This window comes from Podarcis pityusensis, assembly GCF_964106645.2.
Source record: "Podarcis pityusensis genome assembly, chromosome: 6".
Taxonomy (NCBI): domain Eukaryota; kingdom Metazoa; phylum Chordata; class Lepidosauria; order Squamata; family Lacertidae; genus Podarcis; species Podarcis pityusensis.
The window spans coordinates 65,223,924-65,240,213 of record NC_138030.1 but is presented as its reverse complement, the minus strand read 5'-3'; the positions used below and the strand labels follow the sequence as shown (position 1 = coordinate 65,240,213).

Below are 16,290 nucleotides of genomic sequence, written 5' to 3'. Positions count from 1 at the left end.
AGTGAATATTCCTTCAAATGAGTGATGTTTGTAGAGACTCCCCTTTCCTCCGCTTCTCTCAGTTATTCACTCATTGATGAAACTATGCCGCAGTAATTTCTCCAATCAGCATGAGATTTCGGAATGATAGCATCAAACTCAGGCTGGTACACATTTAAATTTTGTATGTACGCTACGTTTAACTTGGTATTCTTGCCATCTGTTACCATGTTATGAGATGGGTAGGCTGCAGTTAGTCCCTGGTAGATGACCAATTAATCATAGTGAATTATATCTAGTAGGTCTTAATAGGTAAGGCTGCAGCTATCCAGCGATAAATATATACTTACCGTCTGGTACAGTAGCAAAGGACCTAAACATTAACTTATGCACAAGTCCTGAGCTGCAAATCATGCATCCACGTTTGAGGTGCCTGGTTTAACTGGAATCTAAACTTTTCTGTTAGTTTCAGTATTTCTATTCATCATACAACTACTCAAGTGGGTTTTGCCATGCAACTATTACAGATAATGTAAGAAATCTAAAGAGGGTTCTGGACACTTGCATGGCCATAGTCTATGCCCCTGTGGTCTCTCCAAGAACCAAATGACCTTTTTACAGCCACATAGTAATGCCCATTTTAAAAGGAAGCTACTCCGACGTTCCCAAATGGTTTAATCTCTCAGATTTAGACTAGTCATTATGTGTAATTCATCTTCACGGCAGATCTTTAACTACCCAACATGGGCTGCCTCTGATTGATAAACACTATTGCTGTAGTCTAATTGGTTGGCACTTAGTGCTTAAGTAATGGGTTGTTACCTTTTTATTTCAATTATGCCTGCATTATAAAACCTAAACAGTTTCTCAGCTACATGGCCTATTCACTCTTCTTTTCTTTCTAATGTGCTTGTTTTCCACCTTCCCATCTGGCTCCCTGTATTATTTTTAAAAGTTGAAAAATTCATTGTGGTTCAGCACTCCAGCCAAGCTGCATTTCTTTTTAAAAGATTGTTATGTTAACATCCGGGGTCAAAAGGTGCTTTGTGGTTAATCTTAGCTTTCTGCAAATCTTATGCATTTATATCTGTAAGAAGCGAAAGTACAGTATCCCTTTGCTTCTGGAAGCTTTCAGAAGAGTCATGAAATGTTTAATAATTGGAATCCTGCATCTATATACCCTCCAACATCCTACTGATCAGAACTGGGATGCTCATTTTTCGATCCCAAGTTCTTGTAGGATCCAGCTAACTCTTGCAAGAGCATGAGACCAAAATATGAGTGTCTTTTGGTCCAGTGCTCTGGCACAAATCAGCTGATTCATTTTTTTTTTAAAAAAATGTTTATTCCAATTTTAAAATTACAAAAAAAGAAAAAAGTAGAAAAAACAAACAAATCACATACATCTTACAAAAAACAGACAGTAAAAAGAGAAATACAAAAGATAAAAAATCACAATAGAAAATAACAAAAATCAATTAAACCATTACAACCGTCTTCCCATTTACTTGTTTCCATGACTTCCTCTCACCTCCCTGCTTTGTATTCTAATTTGAATCGTATCTCCAGCAAATCCTTCTAACCTTCTTTTCTTTTACTTATTTTAACATTCGAAAGTATTTAATTCTCCTCTATCTTTATTTTACACTTCATATTTACTTATTCCATTATACCCTGTCTGCCAATACGGTCTAATATTCTTCTCCAACCTTTTCTAACATTCTTTTATATTATAGTGTTTCTGAAGATATATTTTAAATTTTTTCCAGTCTTCTTCCATCAACCCTTCTTCCTGATCTCGAATTCTGCCGGTCATCTCAGCCAGTTCCATATAGTCCATCACTTTCCTCTGCCATTCTTCTCGGGTAGGCAATTCTTGTGTCTTCCAGCAAATCAGCTGATTCATGCCAGAACACTGAACCAAAAATTGGGACATCCAATGATCCAATCAGAAGCCAGGATAGCTTCTGAAATTATGGGATATCCTGGTCAACTTGGGAAGGGTGAGGGGTATGTATCTGTTCTGGATTTGACAGCTGGCAAACAAGAGAAATTCACAGGGAAGGATATGAGACAGGGTCCAGACCAGGTAATGACCTACCCTCTGAGGGGGCCACTCTTGGTTCTCACCTGGACACAGAACCTAGCTTGAGTCTGGGGCAGGGTACACTCAGATCTTGCAGAGCTTCACATAAAGGGAGCCTTAGAACATCCTGGTATCATGCAAAGGTGCCTGGGATTGTCTCTTAAGCTGAATTCACAAACAATTACATGGGCCCCACTGATGGGCCTTGAGGCACTTTCAGGTGGGCCTTAGTGCTACAGTCTGCCCAGTGCCTCCTTGCTTGCTCACCATGCCCACTAGCCCTGCTAATGCCAGCACCAGCAACTCTTTCTAAGTTGACTAAATGAGGCCGGGAGACAGATGTTCAGCAGGGGAAGAGGGAAGGAATGTCTCCCTCCTCTAAAAGGCCTGAAGAGGTATTCAAGTAAATTAGAAAGTGAGATAAAATGTTATTACATTGCAATGATTATACAAACTGGGAATAGAAAAGAAGAGGACAAGGAGGAAGAAACGAATGCAAAAATATTAGGGGGGAGGGATAGAAGAAACTAGCAGGAAGGCAGAGATAAAATTCAACCTGAGTATGAAAGGAAAATGTGAGAAGAAATCATAGGATAAAAATATTTTGAGAAGCATGTAGAGGTGGGAAGAGAGAAAAGTCAAATATAAAGCCTTCTCCACTGGATTTTTAGGATCAGCACATTTTGCCCCAGATGGGAAGGCTCGGTCAGAACACCTTCAGAGAAAATGTCTGTGCTTAGCTTGTGGAAAGCCGAGCTATGGAACTACAAGAAAAATGTTCTGGCAAATGTATCACTCTAGAGCAGATACTTGAATTTTTAGGGGTGGGGTGGGAAATGTTATTGTAAACTGTAGAAACAAAATAAAAAAACCATGAAGACTACCGTACTTTTCTGTCTATAAGACGTCCCCCACCTATAAGACGCCCCCTATTTTGTGGGACTCAAATTTAAGAAAATGGGGGGAGATGGAACAGAGTTGTTGAGCTTCTTTTTGGAGGATTGCCCAGAGTTGTTCAGCTGGAAAGGGGGATTGCCAAAAATTGGTCACCCGCACAAGTCACAAAATCCGCCTCCCGTCTGTCCCATCGCTGCCAGAAGCTGCCAATCACCCGCCCAATTACTGGAGCAGCGGCCATTGACGCACCAAACAATAACACGCACAATAGCTGCTGACAGCCATGGCAGCAACCAATCAAACGTCCACCCTATGCACTACCCCTGTATAAGAAGACCCCCACTTTTTAGCATGATTTTTAAAGGAAAAAAAGTCTTATGCACAGAAAAGTACAGTAATCTAAAAGCTTGACATTTATTTCATGAAGGGCAAATGCTTATAAAAACGTGGGAAATCAAATTCTGAAATCAGATTGTGACAACATTTTATCTTCAACAAATCAGTAAAAGAAATGATAGAAACTAGAATAAGAAAAAGAAAAAGCTTAAGGATGCAGAAATTCCTGCAAACAAAAATGTATTAATGATACAATACCCAGTAAAGACACCAATAAAAGAAAATAGTATGTGGTTTTTTAAAAAGGTGTAGGGAGAGAAAGCAAAAAGCATTGAACTAGTAAAATGATCATAATTCCATTAGTGGCAGAAGAGATGTGAATCTTGTTTTAATAAGATCTCCGGAGTATTTGGGAAGTGGAGAATTTTCTCCGGCTTTCCACCAACCAAGAATGAGCAAATAGGGTCAATAAATATATAACTTTAAATGCATCAGAGGAATAATGACTTTGAAAAGCTAAGCACCCTGGCTGTCTCAAATGGCAAAATGGAATGAATGGCTGTTGCACAAGACAAGTGAAGCTAATTAGTGAGAATCAATGGAGTCATGCTTAGAACAGGAAAGTTCAGGGGAATTCTCTAGACTGCAAGCTTCTCGGTGTTTAGAAAGTGCCTGGCCCTGTTAAAGTACTTGACTGTAAATAACAACAAGCACGAACCTGATAAAACTTTCAATAGGAGGAGGCTGCTGGGCAGAGGGAAGGAGACACTTTTGGATTCCTCTGGAACTCTCCTTCCCACGCCTTTTCTGTTATGTCCCTCTGCAAGTCAGCTCCAGGGAGCCTACTTGCAGCATTTTCATATAAGACCACTTTCCCCATGTCCCCCCCCCCCCCAGGTTCAGTGGGTGTGTGGAGCATCTAGTCTCTGCGATGAAGTGCAGTTGGCCAAGTCAAACACCTGAACCTGACAGCATCCAGCTATAACTGAAACAGCAAAAGAACTCTCAACCCCCAGCAAACAGCCCCATTTATATGTAGATTTAAGGGCCATTTAAAAAATGAAGTTCAAGTACATTCTGAACCGGCATTCATTAGAAACTGGAGCAGTTTTCTGCTGCATTTGGTAGCTCATTCAATGCACAGTTTTGGCTCTAAAGGTTTCCCAGTGTAGAGTGAATGGCTGTGATGTCACACTGGGTCAAGACGATCTGGTTATGATGTCACACTGGGTGATCAGGGCACCTTTGCTCACAACGGCTATGTTGCTTTGATGGCAAAGCGTTGATCTCCTTGTTTTGCAGTACATTTTCAGTGATGCATGCATAAAAATATATATTAACATTCTAGTAAGCTTGAAACACCTCAGGCATCTGATAAGCTTAGTTTGGAGAAAGCACCTTAGGGTAAAAGCTAGTACAGACTCTTAAGTTGCCTGCATAATTCTTTTTCCTTGACGAAACATTGATTTCAGCGTACTGTGGCTGACTGCAAAACACCGGCTTTACAGTTCTATGTGGAAACTGAAAGCCCACGATGCAAAATTAAAACAAATACACATTTGACTAAAAGCTGAGTTAGTGTTATACAAAGCAGCTTCTTTGTTGTGCACCAGAAAGAAGCAATCTTGATGCTAGCTTGCTGTGCATCTTACCTGGTTTGAGGTGAGCAAATGGAATTTCCCCTGTTAACAGTTCCCAGAGACACAAGGCATAGCTGAAAACATCAGCCTTTATAGTGTAGCGAGTACACTGTGTGAATACTTCAGGGGCCATCCAGCGCAGGTTCTGTACATCAAGACAACATCAATAATGCATTAATGGTATGTTTTGTTTCTTCACAGGGGCACCGATTCTCCAGCTTCATTTCTCTTTGCTTTCTGGCAATATGTTCACAAAACAATTCTCTTAATAGGAAGGGAGAATGGTGATCAGATTGTTCCTGCGCAACAGATTCCCAAGTCTTTTATTGAGTTTCAAACTGCACTGTGGGCTTCACTTCATGCATAAAACCAGGATGCTCTTTCATACCCTACAATATTTCTCCAATAAAAACAGGGGTGTCCTATATAATAATAATAATAATAATAATAATAATACCCTACCCATCTGACAGGGTTGCCCCAGCCACTCTGGACAGCTCCCAACATATAAAAACATAATAAAACACTAAACAGTAAAAAAAGCCTCCCTATACAGGGCTGCCTTCAGATGTCTTCTAAAGGCTGTATAGCAGGCTTCCTCAACCTTGGCCCTCCCAATGTTTTTGGCCTACAACTCCCATGATCCCTAGCTAGCAGGACCAGTGGTCAGGGAGGATGGGAATTACAGTCTCAGAACATCTGGAGGGCTGAGGTTGAGGAAGCCTGTTGTATAGCTATGTCCTTTGCTTGGGGGTTGCATAGCTCCAACATTTCTCCAATGAAAATAGAGATGTCCTAAGAAAAATAGGATATTCCGGGATCAAATCAGAAACCGAGATGGCTTCTGTAAATCCAGGACTGTCCCTGGAAAATAAGGACACTTGGCGGGTCTGCTCTTGGCAGCTCCTAGTCTGAGAGAAGGAAGTAAAGTTTCCGTGGCGGCACAACAAGTGGTGGGCAACAGTGATGCTCTGCATTGGTCAGGAGCTTCCACTTACATTTCCTGAAATGTCCTGAGGTGATACTATGTCGGAGGCTATGTTCAGAATGGAGGCTCCATTCTCTGGTAAGCCAACACCCCAAACCTTTTCAAAGAATTCTCAGTACAAAACTACAATCCCTCCCTCTTAGAGTTCTTCATGAAAGCTCAGAAAAACAATTACAGTGCTGGGGGCCGGGGGAACTTACCCATCAACAGTCTGAAGATGATTCTGAACTACTAATATAAGAACTACTAATATAAGTAGCAAATTCTAATGCCAATTACTGTTGCAGACTAGAAATTCATTTCTGAGTGCAAAGCAGAGAGAACATTTTGTACCCACTAATCATCATTGATCTCAATTGACATGGCAAACAAATGGCATACACTGTCATTATACAATACCATGTATGTTGGAAGAAGAAAATCCTAATCTTATTTCTTGCTCCTTGGCTAGATTTTCATATACGTTTGATAGTACTTATTTGTAACGAGAGAGAAAGAATAGGCAAACCCCAGGTTGTTTTGTCATATTATCTTCATCCAGAGACTGCAGAAATCTGGATTCTGGGATGTAAAAGCAAAACAAAAGGGAGGAAGAGCAGTTAAATAAGTATCACTGAGTACAGGATAACCAAAGTATTTAAAAAAGAACAAAAATGCATATATATTTGTAAGTTGTATAAAGTTCAAGTGGAAATACAATGACATCATGGCATTGTTTGTCAAGGACAGCATTCATTAAAAGGCTTGCATTAAATAATTAATATTTGTATTTGAATACTTCAGTTATTCAAAATCAGATTTACATCCACCACCAAAAACATGGATGCCCTGCCAGAAGCCATCAGTGTGATGTCATACTAGCATCTCTCAAAAACTCAAGCCAGCCTATATATAGGCTTTTAAGAGGCTGGTTTTATTTTTGAACCAATGGATTTTTCTGCATCAGTGCAGATAAGGAAGATCATTGGATTACAAAACATAGATTTGCATTGCCTGTTTAAAATTATGATCTGAATAGGAGATCAGTAATCATTAGCTTTTGCCCACCCCCACCCCCAAATTCCATTTGTTCCCCACAGGATATGTGACCAACAGTAATTGCCCAATTTATAATCACAGTATATCAAGATCTTATATAGCATGAGTCCTTGCTCTATTTGCCTACAAGCTAGTTTTTTCTGGCTTTGACCCCATATATAGTACATCTAAAACATATGTGGGAAGGTAGCAGATAACAGGATTGGGAATAAGATGAGCAGGGCAACTGCAGAAGCCATATAATAACCTGGTATTGTGACTCAAGAACAACAGGAATGAAAGTGTAACAAGATCTAATGACATTGCAAATGAATCTCTCTCTTTCTTTTCAGAAACTTTATATATCTGATCGTCCTGAGAAATATGTTATTCAGGCCTTTGTACCATGCCAAACTTGACCCAATATTGAAAAGCCTCTTTAACTATCCCTGAACTGGGGAAATCAGTGAGTTACAAAATAATAATGCCCCTGATCCAGGTGCCTTTACAGTTGAGGATTATAGATATTCCTGAATAAACTTGAACATCTCTTATGGGAGATACTGAATGAAATTATTTCAAGTTATATACTCCTCAGAGCATGGGAATTGGCAAGAATGGTGGTTATACATAAAAACAGCCAGCTAATTCCAGCCATTTTGTCCTATAGCATTATTGAATCAGGATTTTAAATTGTGGAGCACCATCCCTGCAAATAGATTAAATACAACAAATAAATACACTGGAGATGATCAGACCAGATTTATTAAAGAATGCAAATTATCTTCAAACATTCGTGAAGTGTTACATATCAATCATATTATCAAGTAAACAAAACAACCTTGTGAAATATTATTTCTGGGTGCTGAGAAAGTTTTTGACAGTTCATTGATGGGTGCCAAAATGATCAACTGTTATAACTGGAAGATAATGAAGAAACTAACTTTTAATAGTTAATTAAGGTTTGGGATATTGTCTGTATGGTTAAGTTCACAAATATGGGGAGAAGTGGAAAAGGAAGCCAGCCAGATAACATTTTTTGGTGGAAAAATAGAGTGTCTTTGTAATTTATTGTGGCAACAAGGTTCACGATAACGTAAACCCATTTATATTACTTGGAAATTTATGACTTCCATTTGTTCTACTTGATTCTGGTATGGAAATTTGTTCTTTGTTTTTAGATCTGGATATCTGATTCCCACCTCCCCAACCCCTTTTACAGATTTATCTGTTTTGTTTTTTCCCCTTCTGTTTATTAAACTGAGTGTAAGTAAATAATTTAAACTTAACAAAGAAAAGAAAGCAAACTACATCAAAGGCTTCACTTGTTAGCCTACCACATAAAAACAACTGAACTCTAATAATGCAAGAGATACAATACATTAAACATCATTGTGGCTTCCTCATCAGTCTGTGGCTTATGATATCCAACCATCTTTCACATAATGGCTACCAATTCTGCCCTAGAGCAGGGATGGGCAAGAGGTCTACTGGTAGATGTCATAATTTCCAATAGATAGAGCAGATCTTGCAGTCCAAATTCTGCTCATCCTTGCTAGAGAGGTTACAAAACATACTGGGATTTTCTTTTAGTTTCCAATCTCTTACCTCCAAAATCAGCAACAACAGCATGACCATCTTCGTACAGGAGGATATTGTGACTGTGGAGAAGAATAAGTTGTTAGATTGGGTACCTGAATGGTATTGTCTTCAAAATGGATGTGTGCAACATGATCAGGAATTTTAGACTGTTTTCTGCTCTCTCTTATATTATACCGAAACAGAGTCTTAGGTTTAGTTTTTAGCTACATCCTACAGTTATTAACATGATTCAAAAATTGTCCAATATCAAAAAAAATGGAGGGTGAAAAAAATCCTGACAGTTTAGTAAGTCCAAATGTCAGAGTCATTCTCTAATTAGTAGTAGAACAAGTACATCTCCTAATTAGTGGAAGATCATCTGTAACAGGTTTATTAATTATGTGACAGCATTACCTAGAAGGAATGAAGATGATGACATTTTGGACTGAACCCAGTGATAACCTTTCAATAAAATCAGAAGGCCTGATTATCCTCTCAGTTCAGCTCCACTCAGATAAAGTGGACTACTCCTAATTTACAATGGCATAAATGAGCCCAGGAAAAAGCCCATGGAATCCAGCTGTGAGCAGGCTACTGCCAGCAACTGTAAGATGCTCATAAGGAGGATATTTTGGACCGATCTCAAAAGGCTAATTTCCATTTTTTCCTCCCTATTTAATTTGACAGACAATCATTGTCCTTTGATTTTGTTCATTTCCCTTTCTACTTTGCATAAGAAAGCTTGTAGCCTCGTAAAGGATTTACATGAATCTTATCTCTTTATGATGAGGTAATCTTCACAATCATCTCCTCATTAGACCCCCATCGAGCAGGGCCTTGGGAGCATATTTGGCATGTAATGGTGGAAATCTCCACCAACCTATTCAAGGAAAGAGTCACAAATTCAGAATGGCTTGGTAGATGGTGGCAACAGGACCTAACAAACATTATGCACCTTCCGTCAGTGTTGAAACCACCATGAGAGGAGAAAAAGCCCACGACAAAAGTCACGATATCGCCTGGGAAATGTCAGGCCTTGTGGGCTACCATGACATCCGGATGTTGGAGGAAAGGGCAAGGAGGCCAGAAGATATTTTTCACTTTCCCATTTGCCTCACCCAGGTCTCAGCACAGGTGATTCACAGGTCGGATAGGTTCTGAAAATCCAACCCTAATGTTAACACAACCAGACTAGCTTAGTGTTAATGCAACTAGATTTTCCAGTCCTTCCACTCACTCTGCATTTATTCCTGATGATACTTTTCTGTTAGTTTATTGAACAGTTATTTTAGGTGAACAATAGTGCAAATCATTGGCGTGGACATTTTTTTAAAACAAGAGCAAACAGACCCCAAAACAAGCGTTAACAGGATTTTGATTTTATATGAGAGACGCATTTGGGCATATTACATGCAACTAAGCTGTTCATAGCCTTTTTGCCCCTATCAATAAATGCTTCCACTTCTCCTTCGCTTTTCCTTCTTACACAATACAGCGGTCCATAACTGATATAACCCAATTGCTGTATAAAGTATGAAGTGGTTTCTGAAATACTTAAAACCACACATAAGAGCATGAAAACAATACAAGGCGCTGTTTAGTGAACATAAGGGGACATCTTACTTCAGCCCACATGATTATTTCTCTTTATATGTTGAAGTCAAAAACAAAGCTGCTGCATCAAATTCTCTTAAAAGTTTTGTGCTGCAATTTAATCTCAAATATATAAAAAAGCAGACCTTTTGACACTTTGCCATGGGCTGTTTCCTTCCACTAACAGGGGGCTCTTTAATCTAGGGGAGGCTTCCATGGGCTGAAGGGAGGAGAGGTGATTTTCACAAATCCCCCCTTTCGCCTGGAGTCCAGCGCGAACCTCCCATGCTGTTCTAGAGGGTTCCCATTAATAGATTTGGGAGAAGGGCCACATGGGTGGAATCTGTGTAAATTGCCTCCCTCCTAATGAAAATATCCACTGAATTAAAGAACCTTCTCTCAACCATGCCTAAAGAGATATAATTGGATACAACCCTGTGAACCTTGCCCACTACTGAAAATCTGAGATGCTACCTTGGCCACCTGGAATCTGTTTGATGTTTCTGATATTTATCCAGCTTGTTACTGTTGTTGAAGGTATATCTCTTACTTCAGGGATGGAGAACTTGTCCGCCTCCCTTGAGATGCTTCTAGGCTACAGCCCAACATCTGGAGGGTCAGAGGTTGACCATCCTTGTCTTACTCAATACTCTAAACTTTTTGACTTATTTTTTCCCCTTCTCTCTCTCTATAGCTGCATGCACACACACGAGAAAATGTGGTTCCTCAAGACTTTCTGACCTTAGATCTCACCTTGTCCTTGATCACACATTCTGTTTACTTCCTTTTCTGTTAATTGGATGGCCAGCTCGATATAGCACAGACTCTTAAGCTGAGCTGAGAGTCAGGATTCTGTATTTGAAAAGGAAGATTTCCGAGAGCAGTTGAGACGGGGAGCTGGGCAGGGTGCTTGCCTGTACTGGCCATGTTATCCATGTGTTCTCCATTGAACATTTTTCTCTAAGAACGCCTTCTTAAATGGAGATAGTTCTAAAAAATTGTAAAGTTTTGCTATTGACCATGCCTACAGCCGCTCTTAGCTACAATATCTTGCTGTGTACTTCATCTTTGTAAAAGGGCTGTCCCCAAAAGGCACACAGTACCTGCCTGCCATACTGAGAAAATTAGGTGTCCGGTGAAGTGGGATCACTTCTTGATGCACTGCTGAAATTTATTAACCTGCATGATTGGAGAGGCCTAGCCCTTGGCACATCTGGAAGCATTCCAAGGGTCAGCTGTGCTGTGGTAATTAGGCTTCATTTTCAATCTCATCACATTATTAAAGCCATTAGTTTACAAACACATCTCCCCAACGTGTAATCACTCAAAAGTAACTGAAAACCAGGGAAAGTGCAGAAGGCATTTCAATAGCTTGGCACCATGTTCTTTCCTAACTAGAAACACTGCTATTATAAATGCACCACTCTTATACGAGTACCACTTTAGATATCTGACGTTGTTCCACATGAAAGAAGTAATATTTAAATGCTCCTTTGCTGCTTTGAATATCACTCCATCATGGGGAACCCGTTCATCCAAGCAAAAGTACCGATATTCCTAAGTTTCTGCTTTCATAGCATTATGGAGCTGCACTATGGAAAAGACTTTTTGGTGACACTCTCAAGGGGTAGTAGCAACTAAACCAGCTAGTAGCTGTCTCACCATGTTTTGTGTCAAAAATTATGTAAGTTATAAATGTATTTCGTGAAAAATAATTAATTTTATTCACAATGCTTACAAGAGAGAGAAAGAGAGAGGACCATCTCACTTTTTCTACTATATTTTCACTGTTAATTTTTTTTTTTTTACAAAAATAAACCTCTAACATCCCATCCTTTCTCTACAAAGTCCCAATTTCTTATGTTTGTTTGTTTGTTTGTTTACTGCATTATTTCTTGTCAGGGCAACCCAGTCAGATGGGAGAGGTACAAGTAATAAATTACTACTACTATTACTATTACTACTACTTTTATTATTAATATTTCCTCAAGACTGTGAATCTCTTTCCTATTCTATTCTATCCTATCTTCATGACAACTTTCCAAGTTGGTTAAGAGTGAGGATTTGTGGATGATTGCCCAAGGTCACTCAGTGAAATTTATGGCTAAGTAGGAACATAAGGAGCTCCCTTATACTATACTCCCTTATACTGGCAGCTACTCTCCAGGGTTATAGGCAGGAGTCTTTCTCGCAGCCCAACATTGAGATGCTGGGAATTGAACTTGGGACCTTCGGCATGCAAAGCAGAACTATGAACCTTCCAAAGTGGGAATTTGATCAGAATTGTAGACTGTATTCTAAGATTGTCCAGTAGCACCTTAGAGATCTACTAAGTTTGTTCTTAGCTTTCGTGTGCATGCACACTTCTTCAGATACACTGAAACAGAAGTCACCAGACCCTTATATATAGTGGGAGGGTGGAGTGGGTTTTTTCTCAGAAGGGTAGTAGCTTATACCCAGAATAAACTTAGTTGGTCTCTAAGGGATGCAGGTGGTGCTGTGGGTTAAACCACAGAGCCTAGGACTTGCCGAACAGAAGGTTGGCAGTTTGAATCCCTGCAACGGGGTGAGCTCCCGTTGCTCGGTCCCTGCTCCTGCCAACCTAGCAGTTCAAAAGCACACCAGTGCAAGTAGATAAATAGGTACCGCTCCGGCGGGAAGGTAAATGGCGTTTCTGTGCGCTGCTCTGGTTCGCCAGAAGCAGCTTAGTCATGCTGGCCACATGACCTGGAAGCTGTATGCTGGCTCCCTCGGCCAATAAAGCGAGATGAGCGCCGCAACCCCAAAGTCGGCCGTGACTGGACCTAATGGTCAGGGGTCCCTTTAAGGTGCTACTGGACAATTTTTTTAATTTATTTCGACTGTGTCAGGCCAACATGGCTACCTACCTGAATCTGTGTTATAAGGTGTGTGTACTGGAGAATATCAAGCCATCCATGTTGTAACTAGAGTAGGGGGAATACCACTACCCCTGTTTGTTTGTTTTTAAGTATGTACATCAACATACATGATTTTCTGTCCTTTCTTCTATTTGCTTTTTTCCTGTCAGAATCTCAATTCAGGACTGCAGACCAGTCATAAATAGTCTGAGAGGAACCATTTATAAAACTCATTAGTATTACAGAGGAAGTAAAAAAAAATAAAAAAAATAAAAAAATGATTTCAATTAAATCTTTGAAACCATAGCAACAGAAAACTCCAATAAAGGTAAAGGATTGCAGAACCATAACTTTTCCTACATCTGTCAGTCGAGGTGTATTTAAGGCTTACTGCTAAATCTAGTGGATTTGTCCTGTAACCACTGGGACCGAAGAGGTGAATTATGAGATTTGTATTGTGGTTAAACCCATTTATTGAGGGTAATGTGAACAAAACGCTATCCTCTTTACGTTCAGTTTGCACAACACTAGGGAATGTAACAAGAGATATGTGTGTATGTAGGGGGGTTAATAATACTAGGGAATAAATTTAACTCTGCCACTGATAATAGTATTCCTCCCAAGAGGCTCACAAGTCTCCATACCGATTGAATGTCTAAAAATGTATGTGCCTTTTCATCATGGATTTGTCTCTTCCTGGCACAGAGAGGTGAGGGAACTGGAGAAGAATATATCAGCAATACACAAGGGCACCTGTTTTGTACCATTTCAACTTTTATAGCTTCCTTCCAAGAACCCTGGGAATCATAGTTTGGCGAGAGCGCCAAGAATCCTGTTAAAGATATACAGTACATTTCCTTCATAGAACTACAGTTTCCTGCGTCCCCTGAGGAGAAGGAATGGCTGTTAATCCAGTTTAGGTCAAGCAGACCACAAGGGCTCTTTACTGAAATATTACAGAGGCGGCGTTGTAATTAGAGAAGAACCAAAATGCGCATTTCAGTTTGTGTTTTGGCTTATAAAGGTGAAGGGATACCTGGATGAAATGTGATGCCTTAAAAACAATCATCTTCAAATCCACCTTTATTGCTAGTCGCTATATGTAGCCATTACTCAGTGCCAGAGCTACTTTTCCACCGAGTTCTGAAACAGCCTAAGCATGACAGCCTCTTCTTATCTTACAATATCCCTATTCCTGAGATATTCAGTATGCCCCCTACCCACAAATCTTGACACACACTGCTACCACTTAGATCTGTTCAGCAGTGGCCCATGTTCTGCTCCAAGTGACTAGCTTGGCCCTTAAGGGTCAGTAAACGAATACCATTCATTTTGAAATAAACTGCCTTTTTTGTTTTGATTGCAGTCACCTCACTGTTTGCTATTTTTGCGATTCGCTTCCAGGTATGTGTGAGGTTCTGATCAAACGACATAAATTTGATGTAGCATAATGGATGCCCTGAGAGACCTCGGGATTTTATTTGATGACTAACACTGCACCACAACAGCTGAGGACTGAACCTGTAATGAGTATCAACTCCAAGCCGATTTTTACTTGTCACGGTATCTGGTTAGTACCAGTCAGTTCCTCAGTTTTAAGGACACAAGCATTGCCTTCAAAATTGAAGAAAGACACCCTCCCCCCCCAAAAAAATCCCTTAACTGTATATTTCCAGTCTGTTATTTATCCAGCTCATCTTTTTGTGTGTTCTCTTATACCACTTAAACTTCCAAGGTCAGCATTCTGAATGCAGTAACAATCACTCATATGTGAAGTTACTGAAGAGGCACAGTGAGTTTGGGCAGAAAGGGGGAAATGAGAGTAAGCAAAGCAGAGGCGAAAGGTCTAGGGAGGTTAAATGTATAGATATCGGGGCATTCAGACACAGGCATGTTTTTTGTTGTTAGGAAGAAGCAAGGGAGAGGGTAAGCTTCAGCATCAAATGGAAGACTGCTCCTCCTGAACAGCAGTTGAGAAGCTGTTATTTATCCAGAACCACAGTTTCCCATTTTGCCTGATGAGCTTCCAATAGTTTAAACCTGCTTGCATCTGAGGATGTGCAAAAAGTGACTCATATATATATATATATATATATATATATATATATATATGAATGAAAGGGTCAGGGGAAAATAAAAAGCACAATGGCGGGGGCATATTTGTCTCTCACATGCATATGGAATGAAAATGTGTAACCACTTCAAATATGCATAAAGAACTGCAGGAAAATAAACTCCTGGAGCTGTGTTGCTACCCACACACCTTTGTGCTGGCTTCTTCTGTACATTTTCATGCGACTGAAGAATCTGAGGCTATGCCTCGGGGTTCCATTTTTATCTGACTGAAAAGTGGTGCAACTAAAAGGAGGGTGTTATGCACCTTTGCTCAATAGAACAACAGCCCCTTAACCACTGTTTACACCACTCTCTCCATATTCTTCCTGTTTCTTCCCTGGACCTGGACCTATTTAGCATCTCACCCTAGAACTTTAGGACTTCATCAAGAATCATTTTAAAATTGTAAAGACACTGAGAAATGTATTATATATATTCATACATATATTTGGTATAAGCATGTTTATAATGTATAAACAAACAAACAAACAAAAAGGGTGTGGTGCAATTTAGGGTGAGTGGGCATCTGCTCTTGCAATGGGGCTTCTTCTTCTTGCATGCCCCCAAAATCTGCTCCAGAAGGTCTGGAACAGTTGTGGGGAGGCAGTCATCAAAGGAAGAAAGAGAAACCAGAAGTCCTGTTGTACACATGGACTTTTGTTTCATAACATAGCTGCATGCTCCCCATATTGTAGGGTCTTTAAAGGCATCTGGATAAAGGTGACCCTTTATCTGTATACATTCCTCCTTTATCCGTATCCCGTCTGTCCATTTGCAATTTCTTTTCATGAAAATTAATTCTAAGTAGACCCAGAACTAATTTGCATTAGCTCTGCTGAAAACAGTTCTGTTTCACCAAACATTTTTAGAGAATTAATTTGATTCAGTCCTGGTCGTCTGTTTTATATGTTATGACTTCATAATTTTATGATGCTTAATGCTTATATTGTACATCGCCATAGCATTTTTTAAAAAATGAGTTGGTGGTTAAGAAATATTCCTAAGGACAGAATAAATTTAAAAAGAATCTTCTTCTAAAATAAGCCCATTTTAGTATGATATATATTATATAGCCAGGTTTGAGTTAATAGGAAAAAAGACATTTGTCAGTAAAGAAAAAGGGGTGTTTTTATTTCTTTCATGACTAGATAGGAGCATATCACAGTGTTTTCAAACATA

The 16,290-nt window shown here is 39.6% G+C and overlaps 1 protein-coding gene across 1 annotated transcript in view; it reads right to left on the bottom strand.

The window, feature by feature from the left end:
• The window catches only part of LOC308478862 (serine/threonine-protein kinase TNNI3K), a 158,133-nt gene that overhangs the window by 44,953 nt on the left and 96,890 nt on the right, over positions 1–16,290 (bottom strand). The window contains exons 18-20 of the mRNA XM_081008981.1: positions 8,552–8,604; positions 6,435–6,487; positions 4,951–5,083 (exon numbers count right to left, since the gene is read on the bottom strand). Coding sequence (XP_080865107.1) covers positions 4,951–5,083; positions 6,435–6,487; positions 8,552–8,604 — 239 coding nt within the window. The remainder of the gene's footprint in view (positions 1–4,950; positions 5,084–6,434; positions 6,488–8,551; positions 8,605–16,290) is intronic.